The sequence below is a fragment of the Aythya fuligula genome, chromosome 6 (genome assembly GCF_009819795.1).
Source record: "Aythya fuligula isolate bAytFul2 chromosome 6, bAytFul2.pri, whole genome shotgun sequence".
In the NCBI taxonomy this organism is placed as follows: domain Eukaryota; kingdom Metazoa; phylum Chordata; class Aves; order Anseriformes; family Anatidae; genus Aythya; species Aythya fuligula.
In genome coordinates this window covers 27,266,815-27,286,918 of record NC_045564.1, presented here as the reverse complement: position 1 = coordinate 27,286,918, position 20,104 = coordinate 27,266,815, and the positions used below count along the sequence as shown (strand labels likewise).

Below are 20,104 nucleotides of genomic sequence, written 5' to 3'. Positions count from 1 at the left end.
AAATATTGAAAAGTACCGGCCCTAGAAGAAGGGAAAAATCTTTCTCGAGTGCTGGATCACGACAGTGAAAAAAAAATCCCACAAGATCACCACATACATCATCATCTTTCCTTCCAACAGGAAGGAAGGCTCCTTAACTGAGTGTACTGTCCTCAAGACAAATACAAATTGACACAGAAGTCATGGATGAGATTCATATTTTAGAGTTAGTCCAACATTGAACATAATGGGAATCCTCAAGGGCCAAACTACTTTTAAAATTGTACACAAGCTCCTCCCTCCAAACATGTCTTATATCTATGTACATTAAGGAATTAAGAAATATAAGTTACACATTTACGGCTATAACACACTCCTAAAGATTATGCTTTCTCTGAAGAGCAGAACAAATGAAAAGACAAACATTACCCTAATGTGTGCCTAATTATTGAACAGGCTGCAGAATCAATCAGCAATATGCAACCTCTTTTAAAGAAGTGTCAACTTCCCCTCCTCCCTCCAAATCAGTATTTGGCAATGTTGACTTTGTGCCGTTTATTTTCTTCCACTCACATGCAACTGATCAAGATAAAGTGCAGATGTCCCAAGATTCAGGTTAAGATACAGATCTATTATGCTGTAAATTCAGATATATATAGAAAACTAATGTGTGTGAAAGAAGCAACCCCCAAACGCAGGAACAAATGTATTTTTCTGAATTTGGGTTTCTTTTCTCTCTACATTGTGACTAAAGTACTTGAGCATATAGCTTTACTTTTAAATAAAATACATAAATGGCTCCCTAACAGCTGGCCTACTTAACAGTACCATGTAAACATCTGTTCGCATTCATGCATGCAAATAAGTACATCAACTAGCAAGTCTCTCAGGCTCAGACTAGTATTTATCAAGTCTTCCCAAAAACCACCAGGGTGGAGGCCAATGATTGCATGAAGAAAGAGGAAAAGAAATTCTTAAACATTTTTGGAGAATCGGTCCTTGAGAAAGATTGAGTGAGAATACCACAATCATGTTTTCTGTTTTCCACTATGCTTGCTTTAATGGAAATTTTCTTTCCTGTTTATTTGTGGCTATTTCCTACTTGATCACCTATTTTAGCAGCTTGTTACATATATGGACACTGCATCAAAATTTTATTCCCCTTTGTTCAAACTGCCTTTTGAAAGTGCCAGGGATCCCATGTCTGCTCCTAACTAAATGGGATTCTTGACATTGACTTGAATGGAAACAGGATTAGGCCGGCTGTATGCCTCATTAGATAGGCAATTCTATAGCACCCTCTAAAATTCTGCTGAACTTTCCCTTTCAAGCAAATAAAGCAGGTAAACTCAAAGGCCATGAAATGTCACTATTACATTTAGACACTTAAACCGAGTACCTGATGAATTAGCCATGTTCTTGCCAGGCGTCTTAGAAAACTGCAGCCCCCTAGGGACTTCCCCTGGCTGTTACCACTTATTGCAAAGTCAAAGAGAGAAAGCTAAGGTTATTGTTTTGCCTGTGGAATCAAAATATGCTGAGAGATCATGTTATTCCCCAGACTTTCAGGTTTATTGCATTTCTAATTCACACCTAAGGTCACCATATGTCAAGTGAGTAGGTATTCTGTTACCATAGCTAGTGTCATCATTTCAACTCTAATGCTAAATAGCCCTAGACTGGAACAATACTGTCTTTGAAACAGCATGATTTAAATCTTATAACAGAAGATTGGCCTTCTGATTAAAGATGGAAAATTAAATGTTCTGGTTCCACTGTCAGGTTTATCAGACTCTCCAAAATTGTACAAGTTAGTCAAGCTGTCTGGACCTTCATTTTTACACCAGAAAGCCAAAGAAATAAAGGCCCTTAATAAACAAAGCTAGTACAGCAGCAACTGATTCTTCTCTATTGAGACAGATTAATAAATAAATCGATCTTTGCATTTAAAACTACCAAGATGATGTTTGAAACCAGCTTCTTGTGGCCTGATAAGAATATGCCACAATGACAAGGCTTCCCTCTGCATAATGCATGAACGTGAATTTGACCATACAATTGTCATTTCTTGTCACTTAAGTAGTCTTACAGTTAAGCAGCCATAATTGTCCTTTGGGTGTTATCTTAAATACATTAAGAAAGAAATTGAATGCTTTCACCACATTATAGCTGGGACACTTTTTCAAAGCTAATTTCTATGTCTGTGAATTATTCATAATACACTTCAAACAGGCTCTTCTGGATAAGGTAATTGACCTTGTCTGCATGAAGCACCTACTATCTTGCCTTGGGATAATTAAATCTATGATGTGGTCCATTATTTAAAGGTAATGTCTTCTCATTAGGTTAGGCGATATATTATCACTCAACTAGTCACCTAATTCTGCATTTAGAGCATTCAAGTTTTCATTGTTTTGTCATGGGTTACACTCATAGCAATGTCTCACATTAAGTAATGTGGTGTAACAGTATTTGCTTGATAAATGGAAGCAGGACTTTGAGGACTAACATTTCAAGATCTACACCAGTATTTGAAAGCTCAGTTGGCCATACTTTATTTCTGTGGGTGAAAGCAACAAAAGTGTGTCTATATAGTAAGATCTATTGTCATGTCAAAGTTTGAATCCAAGTAATAGACTCATCCTTAAGGTTGGGAGAGACCTCCAAGATCATCTGGTCCAACCATCTCTCTGCCACCGATAATCACCCACTAAACCACATCCTTAATGCACCATATGGTATTAGCAACACAAATCCACGTACTGCTCAGTGAAAACAGGTATGTACTGTTGACAGGTATACTAAAACACATGCATTGATAAATTAGCACAGATATTTCTAGAGAGTTTTATTTTGCTGTGTAGAGACACCCTTGGCTGGCCTGCCATTGAAGATGCAATTAGCAATGCAGGCTAGTAATGTGCTATTTTGGTTTTCTCTTTGAACCTGTAAGAGACCACTGTGACTCCATTCCTCAGTATGTATTCCTTCAAAAGATGTTGCTCAGTGAAGACCAAAGTAACTGATTATTTTCACATATGCAGAGTGGAAACCTGCGAGAGAACGTTAAACAGCTGAGAACACAACTCTCTCCTCTGTTCAAACTACTTTGAACCACTTTAGCAGAATGAAGTAGCTCTGAATCAGCCACTGAGAAAGTCCTCTTGCTTGGGTAGATTCTTGAGTGGCACAGTGATTTGAAGAAGCTCCTGCATCAATCTCTTTCCTGCCTCTGAGAGATGGCCAGAGATGGTGTTCTAAATTATATTGCACCACTCCAGTAAACAGCTTTAAAGGTGCTATTCCATCCCCTCTACTTAAATTGTGCGGGGTATACCTGTCTGTTTTAGTACAGGAACACAGCATTGGCTTTTTCAATCCATCAATGCTGAAGTGCTTAGTCTCTGATTGTAAATACTGCATTAACAAGCTCTGGATTGACTTGTTCATTTTTCTACTTTACTTATCTGAATTTTTACAGTGTTTCTACAGTTTGTCGTTTCCTTTATACTGAAGTACAATTTCATGAAAGATGCAATAACTAATGAGTTAATCCACCATTTTATTGGCCTAAATCAATATAAACATACTAAATCCAGGGGAACCGATCCTGCATATCTTTGTAGTTTTCAGTTGCATCATTTGATATTGTAGCTTCTCTTCAGCTGCCCATTAACAGAATGCCATAATTATGTTAGCTATCCACAGCTTTTTAATCATATTATACAAACATCATTCAGCCTATGAATTGTTTATTTTGATTAGATTTTGAGCATTTACTTAAAATTATGAAGTATTACTTTAGAACAGAAATAAATACAAGGGCATCAAAAAGATTTCAAGGTGGTAGAGTGAACATATACATTGAAGACCTTTGGCTGAATTCCTATTTGCATGAATATTCAAGAACAATCTGTTCATACCTCAGGAACATTTTTGCAAACAAAAAGTCTCAGTACAGTGGTCCAAGATAATATAAAAGAAGGATTATGAAAACTATAAAAGTGAAATTGAAATGAAATTCTGGTAGGAGAGGAAAGAAATAGCTGCCATTTATCATTTCCCATCAGCTAAAACAAACTAGCCAAGGAACGTATTGTTCTAAGCAGGATTACCTGCAATTGGCCTGTCTGCTAAATCATATTTCATAATGGTTGACTGCCTTTGATTGTGTAACCACAGTTGTGTACTATATACTGATAGCTCCTGTCACTATAATATGATTATGTTTACCCATTAGTTTCTGCTTTTTGTGCCACAACCCAGCAACTACAATATTACAATGGGTCTAATGGCTTGTTGCACTTTGTTCATTTACCTATTAATTTTGGCAATGGCATATTTCATGGCACATAAATTTCATCCTTTGAAAACATGGCAACCTGTAGTACAATATGGTCAGACAGAATCTAGAGCTTTGTACAGAAGTAAAATGAATTGTCCAGGGTGGCATTTTGGAAAGAACATACCTCCCTCTGGAGGCATTGGTTGTAGATAAGGTGATTACTTCAGCAATAATAGGATGTAATTATTCACTCAATAAAATTCCGCCTCTATTAAGTAGGTACTTCTAATGTTCTGCAGATTGAGTGGTGGCCCTAGCCTGTCTCACAGAGGCAGTAAACAAAATGCAACACTGAATCTCTTTGTCTGAATCCTGAACATAAATGTGCACTGTGCAGGAAGTGACCTACTAAGCAGACACTGCTTTGAAGCTGGAAGTTTCAGGAAACAAGACCCACAAAAAGCCCCTGAAAAACAGTCATTGACAGGAGAACCCTCCCCACTTTGGCAATAGATGTTAAAATGGCAAACAGGCAGACCAAACTGGCTTTTCATTACCAGAGAAAAAGCCAAAGGGAGCTGAAACAGAGCCTACTTCAAGAGAAGACAATTTGTCTCAGAATCCACTCTCTGCTGTAATGTTAATATTCATTCATGCTGATCTCCCTGTGGGAACCAGCTCCTAAACTTTTGACACATACCAAAATAGTTTCATCTGGATAAAATCAGAGTTTGAAATCACAATCACAATGGAAAGTGAGCAAATGCTAATGTACAAAAAGCCTTCAGTTCAATGTGTGGAATAGTAACCAAAACTAACTTGTCTTGTACTATTTCTGACAATGAGCCATCTACCAGAAGAAGTCAATTCCAGTTAACCATCATTCTTCTTTCCCTCCTAAACTACCTGCACAAATATGCAAACACTTACTTTCTCAAAAAGAGAACACTATATGTATATATTACATATATATGTATATATCAGTAGACAATTTTACGGATTGTTCTGACCATTTGAAACATCAGCTAAAAGAAAAGTCCATATTTAAAACACACCTACAATGTAATCGATGTTACTTTTTCTTCAGAGCTACTTTTCAAATCTCTCTTCATTTTTGAAAACTTTCCACCATGGGCTTGTATTCATCAGTAAAACAAACCTGTCAGACCTGAATTAGGTTCAGTTACAGAAGTTTGAGGAGGACAGTCAGGAACCATTATAATCTTTTCTTTCATATCAACGAGTGCTACTACAAACATTTTGACTGCATTGAATGGCACAGCCTGAACAAAAAGAAGAATAGAAAATGGCTACTGACTGCAGAATAATCTACTGGGAGTACATTTCATGCACTATTAATGATAATATATTGGAATCATTAGAAGTTTTAAATTAGACATGTCATTTAAAACTCTTTAGCCAAAACAAATATGTAGGAAAGGGATACGTGGATTTAAACATTCCAGATAAAGAAACAGGCAGGACTTGAAGCAGCCTGAAAACAGTCTGAAAAAAATCTAGTACAGTTACTACTAGCAGCATGTCCAAAGATCTATGAAAGACTAAGGGTTCAGTTGATTTTAGGAGGTACATTTTTTTAAAGTTCCTATTCCTATGTCATGGAGGAGACATATATATATATGTATGTGTCACAACAAGGAAATGAGTGCATCTGCACCTCATTTTTGCCCAAATTAATATTTCCTCCTACCTTAATATTTCCTCCTACCACTAGAACACTTGGAGCCAGCAGGATGATTATATTACTCTCTAACCCCATTGATTCTAGTGAGCTTTATATAGGAATCTTACCCTATAAATTTTCTAGAGAAATGAGACATACTGTCCAAGAGATGAAGGAAGAAATCTGGATTCTTGAGAGATACTTGAGACTATTGCTGGGGCTACAATATAGATTCACAGCTTTCTCTCCCTACCTGGAAAGGAACACCAAACACCTCATTATCACCTGCCCAAATATAACATTACATCCCATGTAATTTGATGGGTCCATAACATGCCACAGATCAAGCCTTCCTCTCTGAATCACCATGTCTGCTTAATCAGTTTGCTAGAAAAAAACAAATGTACCACTAAAGGACGGTGCGCTCATTCTGCTACTAGCAGAACAAGGAAAAGGCATAAGAGAGGCATCTATGTGAGTCTTACACTTGGACTGCAAGACTTCAGAGGTGTAGATCTGGGAAAGAAACATTCATTTTACAGTTCTTTTTCCCTGTGTGGACAAACTTGGCTATTTGTTTTAAAGTGGTAATTTCAAATAGAACTAATTGCCCAAACAATTTCAGGAGATTTCATCATTAGTAGACTCATGCCTTTTTCTCCTCCCTGTTAAAGGACATAAGAAATCTTCCTTTAGAAGAGGACTGCATATAGATTAATTGGTTAACCTTTCTAAATGCTAATGTTAAAAAAAAAAAAAAAAAAAAAAAAAAGAATTTTCTTCTGGGACTTTTGAATTTTCTTGTTGATAGCAAAGTAAGAAGGCCCTTGATGTTGCTTTGAGTCCTGGACAACTCAGGCAGGAACACACCCCTTGGCTAAACCAGTTCCCATTAACATCTGAGTCTTCCTCCTATCAAAGGGACTTGGAACACATTCAGCCTCAAAAGCATTTCTGTTTTTCTTCCCAATTTTCCTGGCCCAGCAGATATTATAAAAGCTTCTCTAAGGAAAATTTTAAAAGGGTTGTTTCTTTTCAGGTCACCATATCTTTTAGCTACTTGTCAAGACTTAGTCAGATCTTCTCCTCCCCCAAATCAATCTCGGCTGGGGAGAGAAAAATAATTCTCAGTTGCTTTTAAATGTTTCTTGGGAGGGGAAAAAATACACAGCTTTTTTCCTCAATGGTCTGGAGATGTCTTCTCCTTGCATGCTTGCTTTCCCTCAAATATGTGTGTGGGGGGGGGAGTCATTTTTTTTGCATAAGAGAGAAACAGTTTGAAGGGCTATTTTATGCTCTTAATGTCAGATGGTTCACAAAAGCAAAACACTGAACTAAATACTCTTAGGGAAAGCTCTTTGTTTTTTGCTGTTTGAACACCAAACACAAAGTAATCGGAAAATATAGCCTTCAGCTGATCTTCATTGTTTCCTTTCCTCTGTCTCTTCCTTCATACTTTCAAAAAGAGAAAATACGTTTCCTATAGGCTGTTTTCATGCTGTAAATGGAGTAAAATTCCTGGACTTAAGATTTACTAGCAATGAATCTGAGTCTAACCCAACCTAGAAAGACTGAAAACTTGACTCCTTTTTCTGTATGCTTTCATTTTCCTTTCTCCTAATGACACCATATAATTAAATTATGCCATTGTTCATATACCCTCATATCACGTCCGTTTTCCAGGATAGGTCAGAGCAATTGTGGACTCTGTCCTATTCACTTGTTCCATCTGATCTGATTTTCAGTATGTGCCTTGCTTTGCACACACTTTTTTCCCCCAGATCTAGAACAGGAGTCAAATGAACCCCAAACACCCACGAAACTGAGAGATTACAACACAAAATGTCTTTCTATCCTCAGAGATAACATGAATACAAATGCAAATTATTTCTTTACTCATGTGGCATCATGGCAACTGAGAACACTTCCACTGCTATGATTTACATCTTCCATGCTCCAGAATTGGAAAATGTCACCATCATCCCACCTACACTGGGCCAAATTTGAAGGGGAAATTAGTTAAATGTCAGTAAGGCATTTTGAGTCTAATGGAGCCCAAGATACTCAAAGTAGGACAGCTGAATGAAGGAGACAAATGCAAGTGTGATGAGAACACACTCCCTGCTGTGGCTCTAATGAGGAAGAAGACACACTTTTCTGCTCAGGCAGCAGTATTGCTTTCTTTCTTGAATGGTGGACAGGTTGCTGTCATAGCTAATGACCCATTATCATAACAAGCAATGGATTAGCTGTTTTTTTTTTTTGTTTTTTTTTTTTTTTCTCTAATTGCCATTATTTGTTTATTGTTAACAATGTGCTGAGTCCTGCAAATTAAAAAAGACTATCACTGGTTCTAATTAGGGAATGCAGACTGGGACAGTCTGAAAAAAATGGTATATTTCTTTCCTTCTTCAAATCTTGTTTATAGAAGAGCTTACATGACTGTGTCTCTCAAGTCTGAGGTATCATCAGAATTTGTTTGGTTCTGGTATACTTGTGTAGCTCATAAAACAATCAATTTTCAAAATCTTATTTTGACTACAGAATTCTCTGAACTCAAGGTTTCTTCATTACTAAGCTATAAGGAATTGTATCAACCCATAGGTTTCACAGGTTGAGCAAAAGACACCATCAACTTTACTCCAAACTGGAGGTTCTTCAGGAACAAAAGTCCCATCCTAATGGATTACAAAGGTTAAGCAAATATGTCTTAACAACATCAGTTTGCAACACTGACTTCCTTACAGCACTGCCAGTAACAGCTCACACAATAATTTCCAGATTTCAAGCTCAAAATCTGTTGTCTAGGTTTACACTTCATTTACTTGATCTGTGTGACTTCATTAATATCCCTGGTAGAAGCTTCATTGGCACTGGAAGGGGTACTTCCATGTCAGTAGAACACAGTAGATCTATTCAATTTGGATTGATGAATTTGTTTCCCATGTCTTTCTCATTGCTTGGCCTGTTAACTGCATTGCAATCTCAGAGAAGCACAATGGGAATAGAGGAGAAGTATTCCAAGTAGGTGCTATTTCTTCCTTGGCAACTATAGCACAATTTACCTACTGTCAGGAGGGCTTGTTTTTAGGGAGGGAGGTAGAGGTTCAGAAATCGGGATAAAATTTCCATTACTTACAGGTGTATGAATGTTAGATGCCAAGTTACCCTCTCCATGCAGCAGATTTTTTTATTCTTATTAGGCCATCTGCATTTTAATCAGCTTCACATTCCTAACAATATAGCATCTTTCAAAATGGCCTCTAAATCCATCCATACAGGTAAGAGGGCTGACAAGAACCCATGTTACATCACTATGGTGAACTTTATTCAAAATCTCTAAACATAGCACAGTTTATCTAAAGTGTGTTGTGAGAAGCTGTCAGTCAGCACTGCCACTTTGGAGGGGAGAGACAAGGTGTGGTGGTGGAAATACAGATGGCAAGTCAATCATTCTCAAGAAGAGGATCCTAATTACCCAGGAATAATTACACCATACAATCTACACCTGCCACCTATCCACCACTCTCTTTAATATGAACCACTTCTTGAGGGCGGACTGCCCTGTTCTACACTGTTATGTACAGTGACAAATCGTCTCCTGGTAATTCAATAACAATTTAAAGTGCCTGGAATGATAGAATGGAAGTTATATTTGAAAGGCAAAAAATAACAGTGAGCAAAAACCTGACAGTAAATTACTGCTTGTTATGGGTCATTTTATATCACCTCATGGTACTTCTATGTAAAAAAATGTCATCAGAACCCAGGTTTCACACTCCTTTCTTCACAAAGATGCTGTTCTAGGAAGTAGTGTGCTCATTACATAAAATCTTGTTGCAAGCATAGCTCAAACACTGTGGGTCAATTCTGGTGGAAAAAAAAAATATTGGACCTAATGAAGGTCCAGAGAAGGGCAACTAAAAGGACTATAAAAGCAGTGGATGAGTGCCGGACTGATTCACTGCATCATGCAATAGCAGAATTCAAGTGCAGCAAACAAGACCTTGGTTTAAAACATGGTCTCTTGCATGACTTGTACTACATGGTAGTTTTGTGCAGTTGGGGAACTTCCAGAACTTGCTTTCCTAGTAGGCTTCATTGGCAGGAAATACAATCAGGTTCATAAAGGGATTAGACAAAGTTACAGACACCCAAACCATAGCGAATGCTAAAAGAAGTAGGGAATGGTATAAGCTCTAATACACTTAATGGTGCAATTATGGTGCAATTCTGGGTGATGGGAACATGTTGAGCAACATACTGAAAACCTCCAGACTTGTGTACTCAACCTAAGCTGCATCTGTCCAGCTGCTGCTGTCGGAGGCAAGACACTGGTTTAAAAGCACCAGCAGTCTGACCCTGCAGGACATTTCTTAGTATCTTAGGCTCTGACATCAGATCTCACCTGTAACTAAAGACTAGGGAGTCTGTATAGACAAAAAGCTCTAACAACAGTACAAGGCAAAAAGGAAGCACCACTGAACTATCCTAACAACAAGAATGATGTCTAAACTGAAATCTAAACTCAGAGAACTTAGGACAATCTTCTTGCTGCCATGTTTTCCAGGCAGTAAGAGAGGAACAAAATGCAAATGCAGTGGGACAGAGGCAAGGGAGAACAGCTATGCCTGGCATGAGGGGGTCACGGCATGGAACACCTCAGTGCTGAGGTAACAGGTCTAAACTGGAAGGCAGAAGGCAGAAAAGGAAGCAGAAATCCAGTGAGCAAGTCCTATGTTATTGAGATTTCACAGGTCTTAACAGGGACAAGGAAGAAGTTCGAGGAAAAGACGTGTAGTTTAGGATGGACATTTGAAATCCAAGCTTGAAGCTACATGGTGTGGTAATTCTACTGGAGAGAGGAAAAAAAAAAAAAGGAGAAGAAAAAAAGACATTCCTATTTCTTTGACTTTGCTCTAACACTGATCTTTTCTCAGTCTCTGCCTACATAAATGTGCTATGAACTTGACTGACTGTCAGCCAAGTATTGTAAAGCAAGCTATCCTGACACTGATACATCCATCACTGTATTGTCCTTGATATGGTGTATGTGAGGTGGCTTTCCAAACATTAAGCCTTTGAGTGCACTTGCTGTGAACCCAGTGCTTCTCGCAACCTGGGTAAATTCAGTCAGAAGTGAGAGGGTTTGTTTGGTTGTTTTCACACCTTGAAACGTCTTATCTATTAACAGTGTAATAAAATGTGCATGTACACACATGCACCTCTCCTTGTACACTTGCCTTAGGTTATTTGCCGAGATGGTCCCCAAGGAAAGGAAATCAGAGCCTTAGGGACCTAAATACCTCTTCTAATTACAAGCCCAATCTTCCTGCCCTCACCACTCAGCTCTTACTAGCTTGTCTTGGTCCTCATCAGATGGTCTGTACTTCTAAGGAGGAGGCAGTGATAAAGTCTGCAGTCTCTTGCTAAGAGTGCAGACGACTTTCCTAATTAATGCCAACTGTCATACTTGCTCTTGTTATGTAGGTGTCTTTCCAACAGGCACGAAAAATCACAAGAGATTTGCAATTACTGGTCATAGATTAAAAGTTTCATTTGCCAGCATCGTGAAAGCCAGCTATTACTTTGATGAACAGACATCTATTCCAACATTCACAAAACTCCTGAAAATCCAGCTGATAGCAGAGATGTACAAAAATGCAGTTCAGGGCAATTTAATTTTAGTTTTCAAAGACATGTTTGCAGCTAAGCCATAGTATGACAGTGAGAACTGATAAGGCTGTTCCAGACAGCAGGAGGTGGAGATGAGTAAACTTCTTTGCCAACTGCCAGATTGCATGTCTGACACATTGCAGATGTAAATTCAAGTAACTCAATGGGGAGACTACACTGAATTACACCCACTGAGGAGGTGCCTATGCCTTCAGGGCAAGAGGTAGTAAGGCGAAAGACAAATTCCATGATATAAATTGGAACAATTTTTATGCAAGCCTGGGAGCCTCCCTTGGTTTTTCTCTCTGAGGCAGCCCAGAAAGCAATGTTTGCTCCTTTGCCTAGGCACATTATTCTTTCCCCACATCAAAGCTGTGAAAGCTGAAGTTACTATGTAACAGCATGTACCTCTGTTGGAGAGTGAAGTCAAGGATGAAAAAGGAAAGAGAAATCTCTTTATTCCTTCTCTGTGAAACATGATAGTGTCTAGATCCTGAAGACAAGGATTTAGGGTTTTGGTGTTACTAGCTGAGATATCCTAATCAGAGGTTCCTCCTCCATGAAGGAAAGAAAAAAAAAAAAAAGAAAGACCCAACAACCCCCCACACTAGATGAAGCTCAGAAATGAATTAGATCCTTTGCAGGAAGGGGAACTTTTATAGTTCTGTCAATATACCCCTGGAAGATGTCTTTCCATCAAACACTCACTGCTGGGCTAAGTCCAGAGGTAAGTGGTGATATTCAGCAGAAGGGATTACGTGACATGATGCTTCCTATTAGCCTATGAATGTGGCATTGTTGTCAACACATGCATTTACATACCAACTTCTGAAGGAATATCTAAAATGTGCTTCATTAACCACAATTAAACATGATACCCTTCATTCAGGTATCCAGAAGCCTGGGCCGAATCAAGAAACCAACCCAAAGAGTTTGATTTCCATTCTGTTGCTCTGACCCCCGTATCAAACTCACTACAATTACTCCTGGGCATAGATAATAAAGTTGAGAATATTCTGCAGTGAACCCAGGAAAATGCCCTGAAGTTAATCACACGCACATCTCACCTTCAAGTTTAGAAATGGAAATTCTTTAAATCTTAGGACTATTCAAAATATTCATGGTGCTCAGCACCACTGAGTCTCTAGTATATTTCTACGATATAGCAGCAGTTCACTTCAAGATGAGTATCAATTAACAAAATGATATTTAATGCTTTTGGGGAGAATATTCCTTTCTACTATTTAAAAACATTGAATACTCAGCTAAGAACAAGTATATTCCCCAAACCTTGTAATTTCAGGAGCTCAGACAATTTATTTTTGAGTATGTTCCAAGTCTAGCCAAACTTACAGCCTCAGGCTACTGAGAAAGTTCAGGATGAAAAATTGAAAGTGTAATTAAAAAGCATACAAAAGGAGGAAGAGAGAGAGCTAGAAATGAGAGTCTGCCACATGCAGAGCACTAGATTGTAATTTTTTCTGATTTATCAGCTGGAGATGTATTAAAGAGCTATGAGTCTCGTATGGTCAATTGTCAGGACCACAGCAGCACTGCAGCAACTGCAAGAGAGCAAATCAGGCTGCTGGGCATCATCCCCATACCCCTTCCCTCAAGGAATCAGTGTCATATCTTTTTTCCTATACAAGTGGTGAAGGCGCTACCTATCAGGAACTGTCTTATTATATCTGCCAGTTGGTAAACAGCTTTAGCCCTGGAGAAGGATAGTTACATGCAACAGTCAATCTAGCAAATATTGTTATTTTATTTTTCTGAAGAAGTGGGTCTGGATCTCTAAGAAGCATCCCTAACTTTACAGAGGTACCATTAAGATGTACCTCCAGCATATACTCGTAGTGTTTCTTTCTTTGTGTGCATGAGCAAACAAATACCTCACAGAAATGCATATAAGTAAATATGTGCAGACGTGCTCTAATACTGTGCCCTTCACCCTTAAAAAATTATTTCAGAATTAATCACTGTGGTGATTAAAATTTTCATAACATGTGTCAAGAGTGGTGTGGGATACAGCAGACAATGACACTGAAAGTATTGATAGGATACTTCTCTCTTTTGATGAGCAGCTCCTGTTCTTTGTTTCCTCTTCCTGCTCTACCCTGGGTGCTAATAGTAATATCTCATTCTTTAAAAAATCATTAGCAGTACAAGCAGTTCTATTCTGCTAGTAAATTATGCTGATGACAAAAGGCATAACTCACAGCTTATAAAAATAAACTGTCTGTAAGGAATCTGATCACTAGATCCATAAACATTCAGTGCTATAGTAACTTTGCTGGAACCAGTCATTAGGTATTTTTTTAACACAACAGAAACGCCTACTGCAAGCTCCCCTTAAGGATTTTCATGGAATTTCTTCTAACCTACAAATAAATTTAAGAGTTCCGAATAATCAGAGAATCACCAGGACCATACAGACATTACAAGTAACCAGATGAAACTGTGGAGACATCCAGAAATGTGCCCTTAATGGCATTCCTCTTCTCTGGATAACCAAATGTAAAATCCTGACCCCAGGAAAGGGCTGAGTGGAAGTGCTCTGAGTAGCCACTGTAGTTTTGCTATCACAAAAAGATACAAACTAATCAGACCCTCTCTGCTTTGTTGTTGCTGCTACATTAAGTCAAAGCAAAAAACTTGATCCTTCTAGCAATAGGTGAAAATTACTTTTGCCCCAGAAACTGTTCTACCAAGCACTTTAAACATTACATTCAAGACTGTCAGATTTGGAAGAGGATACACCCTTCCTACTCAGAAACATTCTGAGTCTGGACTGTTATGCTGTCTCTTTCTAATACAGAGTTAAAACTGTAAATGAATGAAAAGAGCCATTTACCTTCAGCTAAACACATCTTTACTGCTTTCCAACTAGTACTTTCCATTGCTGAAGCTTTCAGACCCTTTGTACTCATGAACTTACACAGTGGAAACTCCCCTGCAGAGCTCTGTCCATCTCATGTCAGAGGGTAGCCACTGCACAGTGGGATCCAAGACAGTCAAAGGCTTTTCACTCTATCCTGTATTGCTAGTACACGTGCAGTTTTCTTTCTCCTTAGTTACAAGTGCAGCCTGCACCTGCTATATAATCAATAGCAGTTAACAAGGAAAGATTTGGGATCATGGTACTTACTTGGGGTGTTCAGGAGACGTGACTTTTTGCAGTGGTAGGCTGCCTCCTGTTCGCAGTACTCCGCACTGTTTATCACAGCTTCAAGCTGCTCCATGCTACTGTTGTAGTTAAAGGACATGGTGTACTTCTTCTCCGGACCAGCTCCTTGGACTCTAGTTAGCTCTGTGTTGTTGTGTTGCACTGCAGTCCAGATCTTATCTTCTGTTAAACAAACAAACAAAAAAGAGGATTGAGTGGGAAGTTAACAGAAAAAAAAAACTCACAACAAAGCAGGGGACAAAAATCAACCTAAGTCTAAAGCTTTACTGCATTAGAGACAGGATCAGACAGACCCTGGGCTATGAAATGACGATGCTGTGATGAGGACCTGCAGGTCAACACATCCCACAGAACTTTCTCCCTAAACCAGCTTGAGCAAATTCTACAGCCTGCTGTGCCAGAGAGAAATTAAAAGCTTCCCAGGAACCTTGGGAGATCTTCCACATATTCCGTTGCCAGCATCTGGAGAAAATTAGATGCACTTCAGCTGTCTTCAGTCTTGAGAGAAAAGACTTAATAATATGGATCAGGATGGTAACTTTCATCTTCTGCAAACATAGCCTGACCTGAGAGTACAGCCCACTGTTACAACAACACCACATATGAACTGCAGCTGATAAGCTCACAAACTCACCACAAACAAAACTCTTGGCAGAAAGCTACAACTGCAAACATGTTCTTATTGCCCAGTTACAAGTCAGAGTGCTCATTCTACTCAACTCCCAGATTTTTCTGCACATAAACTGAGCAATGCCCCACTTGGCTGATAGTATAGAACATATGACTCAGCATCTGTAGCTAACTGTACATTTTGATGCTTTTCCATGCTCTGGAACCCATTCTCATTTCTTTCATTGCATTTGCTGACAAAGCAAAGAATTGCTCAGGTCACAAACAGCAGAATCTAGGCTTATGCACAATCTGCACTGCAACAACCCAACTCACAACCAGCATTGAGGTTGGCATGATAAGGAGAACATCAAAATTAGGAACAATTAACTTAGCAGGGAGGCTATTTCCCAAGAGGTTCTGGTGAGATAGCAAGGGACAAGATAACAAGGACAGCCTGAATGACCAATCTGCTGAGCTGACCCAGAGTAAAAGGCAAACTCTCTAATGAGGATTCACAGGACTGAGCCCAGCACATGCTCCATGATGTTATTAAGAGACACATCCAGTAAATTCCTCTGTAATCAAAGACCATGCTCCCTCAGGGATGATACAAGGTACTGATGAGGCAAAAATAAAGGGAAGGAAATTTGATCTTTAAAATTGTGCATTGAAATATTCAGATGTTTTTACTGCCAGATAACTTTGGCTGAATTCTTGCACAGCACTAGCTTTACAGTTACTCCCCAGTACACTGGCACAGATCCCAGCAGCTCTGTGGCCACTGTAATGAGTTGCAGTTGACCTATTTTTCCCTTGAGCTACAAATATCCCACAGATGACTTCGATAGAACTCTAATAGGCGTGTATAAACCCTAAATGGACCATCTTTGCAAAGACACATAAGTTAATGGCTTGTCATTATGGAGTCATTCAGATGACAGGCAAGTAACAACAAACATCTGGAAACCATATAAACATGTCTGGTCCAAGTTAGGGAGAAACCACTCTCTGAGCAATTTACAGCATAATCTTGAACTTCAGAAACTGTAAAGACAGTTTACACCCTGCAACCCGTAGATTTACTCACAACTCTCATCATTTCTGGGACCGTGAACAGAAGCAGTTTTCTCATAGATCTATAATTCTGTGATTCTTACTGAGTTCAGGATGTTGCTTATAGATCCTTTGAATTGAATCTCAATGAAACATGGGTGCAATGTGCGACACATAAAAGTTAGATTAAAATCACAAGAAATATTGCAAATTTATTGCTTCTAAAACTTTCTTCAGTGCTTGTAACCAGTCAATGCTGTAGCACAATATAAAATCCTACACAGTCCTGCACAGTATATTGCTTCCAACACAATATAATTCAATGACTTCATAACACACCTCATACATCCAGCAATAGCGATTCCTATTACCTAATCAACCAATCTTTTTTTTTTTTTTTTTTTTCCCTGCAAATATTGATGTGAACAGAAAGGATTTTTCAAAAACAGCTGAGGGTGAACTCACTTCCTCTCACTGAAGTTGATGGAAATTTAAGCCCTGCCTTCACTAAAAAACCTATATTACCATTGAAAGACAACAAACACTAAATTGATGATATTATAAAAAAAGATGTAAAAACAAGAGAATGGAATGAACTGCTTTGCTGGAAGTTCCAGGTGGGCAGTCTTAAACTCTTCCACTGAACATCAGTAACATGCTTTTGAGAAACTATAATAAAATCAATGCTCATACTAGTGGCTATACTGCTGCTCAGGAAGTACAACAGCTTATAATGCTAGAGTTACAACATGGTTAACACTGATATGTTTTCCAGACTTTGTACTTGTACACCAGAAAAAAGTGCTGTGTGGTTACCTGAAAAGCCAAAAGCATCATGATCTGATAATTTACAAGCAATAAAGGACTATTTAGGAAAAAAAAAGGGGAGGGGAGACGACTAAAAAATATCATAGCATGAAAAAGTCTTCCCAAGCAGTGTTGGAAATATAATCCATTAGTGTGTTTGAAATGAGGCTGGACAAAGCACTGTAACGGACAACCACTCATTGACAAGCATATCAAACAGACAACACGACCAGTCTCTCTCTTTTCTTCCTCTTTGATTGTTCATTTATTTCCAATGGTCTTGTTATTATTACAACTGCACTCAGCTGTTCCGCTGCAGTCTGAACTTTGACTTTCAAAGACTGCTTTTCTCCACAGGATCTTGTGGAAATGAGAAGTAAACTGCAGATTCTCCACCTAGTTTGTGAGGGGAAAGGGAAAACAAATCAAACTTCTGTCTGTAGTGAATGTAATTGTGATTTAGCATGTAAATCAGAACAGAGAGGAAGAAAAAGTAGTAGCAGAAAGGAAAAATTTCACAGTTATATTTCAGATGTTTTGTAACCTACATATGCCTGATTTATTATGTTTATTAGTTTTGTAGGTTAGATCTGTGTTTTGCTGGTCAATTCAAAGACTGCCTGTATGCTCTGTCTTTGAGCTATAGGTAACTAACAGCACAGCTTCCCAAAAAATATATACATTTGGCTCACTGGTCTAGTTAAAAGAAAGTTAAGCACACATTTTGGACAGTAAAAGCTACCATCATTCAAAAATTAATTTATTTTGCCTGCATACGCTTGGTGTAGAAAGAACACACAGAATTACATCTTCCACTTTTCCTTTTTTTTTTTTTCCTCCTGTTTTTAACCCCCCAAAAGGCACTGAAAGAGGCTTAAAAAACTTGAGAGTCTGAACGGAAGCCTTCATACGGGAAGGGAGATCCAACACATCACAGATGCTTGACAAAAGATCTGTTGACAAAAATGTTAGGAGGGAAAGGAAGAGAGACGCATTCAGCTTCCTCAGACATGCTTCCTCCCACTTCCTAGGGAAAGAAAAAGTACTTCCATCTTACAAAGGGGAACGTGAGATGTAGAGGGACTAGTTAATATACACAGGGTCACACACAACCTGCTAGAAGAATAAGGATTTGTATTCACATCACAGTAAAAACAGAGAATTTCTTCTTTCAAAAAGCCAATTATTGATTTACATGCAGCAAATGAGCCTGAAAATTATTTAAACTTTAGTGTGTTTTGGGATGGAGTGGGAGAGTCAGCACTGTTCCCTACTGCATCTCAGCCGACTGAGGAAGGAACAACAAACCACTGGAGGGCAGTAAATTCTTGAACCATTTCAAGACAATAGCAAGACCACATCTACCTGCTTCCAAAGATCAGAAGGCAACCTTTCTTCTAAAGACCCTCGCCACTTAGGTCAATTCTTGGGCTTTAATCCTGTACCATTTTCTCCGTGTCACACCTGGCAGCATATGGGAAAAGACCATTCTATTTTCTCAAACTCATATATCCAAATACCTACGAGGCTGATATTCATATCTCATATCTGCAAGGCTGCTGCCAAGACAGAGTTGTCTGCCTCATAAGGAGGATAAGGAATTCTCCTCCTACAGCTTGGTCAGTGTGTACTCTGAAGCCTACAGACAATTATGTGAGAGCTTGCATTTCAGGCATGCTTCAGGACCCACACAAGTCAGGTAGCTGCAATCTGTATATGCACACAGATCACTTCAGTTAGAAAGAGGTCTAAAAGCTGTCTAAAACTTACCTCCAAGATTTGCAGACTTCTGCAAAGATTATGCCTATGCCATTTGAAAATTGGTCTCCAAACACTGTTCCTATTTCACTCTATAAGGGTTGTTTTTTGGTTTTGTTAAAAAAAAATAATAAAAATTCTTAACTTTTTTTTTTTTTTGCTTTTGTTTTCATTATATTTTTAGGAAGTGACACAGGTGCAAACCAAATTGAGTGTCACTAGATCCTTCTAGCCATTTCAATGTCTGGAAGCTGCTAATCCAAGTAGATAAGGCCATCTTTTCTTTATTTCAACAAAGAGGCTATCATTATCTTTTCCTGTTTGTCCATATTACATCTGTTTTTTCTCCATTTACTCAACTTAATGAGCTCTCCCTGCACATGTGAATTTACAATGAGAATGAAAAAGCTGTTCTCCAGGCAAAGGTCACTGTTTATTTTTACTTTCTATTATTCCACTCTATTATTTTATTATTTTCTCAGTTTGGTAAAATTCGAAACCACATACAAGCTGAAAGTCATTCAAAGCCCAGTAGGAGAGTGCAGCCACACCTTCTACTGTGTAACCTGGAATAGTTAAATTCAGCCTTGAAAAGCATATTTCCTAAATGCTTGTTAAATTGTTCCATAATTCAAAGGTGACAATGCTTTAATTTCAGGGTAATGCTACAGCTTTATGACTTTGCAGTTTTATTTAATGGACCAATTTACTAGGATATTATGCTGCCTGTATTTGGTCCTAGGAGATGTTTTTACAGCGTGGGACTGCAATGCATTCAGCACATTTCAGACCCTCTGCTTAGTCTCACCCATAGTTCTGTCATCTTGCTGGAAGCCTCCAAGTTGCTTTTGACAGCACACAAATTAAATTGTGGGAAATTAGAGCAGCTGGAAAGCTGGCTTTCAATGAGCTCTGTATTGTCTAATTCTCATTTTTATTCTTCAACTTGAAATATCTCTGTGGAGCACATTTCACCCATACAAACTGCATCACTCCTTTGTGATTTAGGAGGTTTGTCACCAAACAAGATTATTCAGACTGATTAAATTGCCAACAAGCCAAA

General features: G+C 38.5%; 1 protein-coding gene across 1 annotated transcript in view; it reads right to left on the bottom strand.

Moving 5' to 3' along the window:
• The window catches only part of CNTNAP5 (contactin associated protein family member 5), a 282,392-nt gene that overhangs the window by 66,216 nt on the left and 196,072 nt on the right, over positions 1–20,104 (bottom strand). Inside the window, exon 13 of the mRNA XM_032189925.1 lies at positions 14,773–14,973. Within this exon, the coding sequence (XP_032045816.1) occupies positions 14,773–14,973 (201 nt within the window). The remainder of the gene's footprint in view (positions 1–14,772; positions 14,974–20,104) is intronic.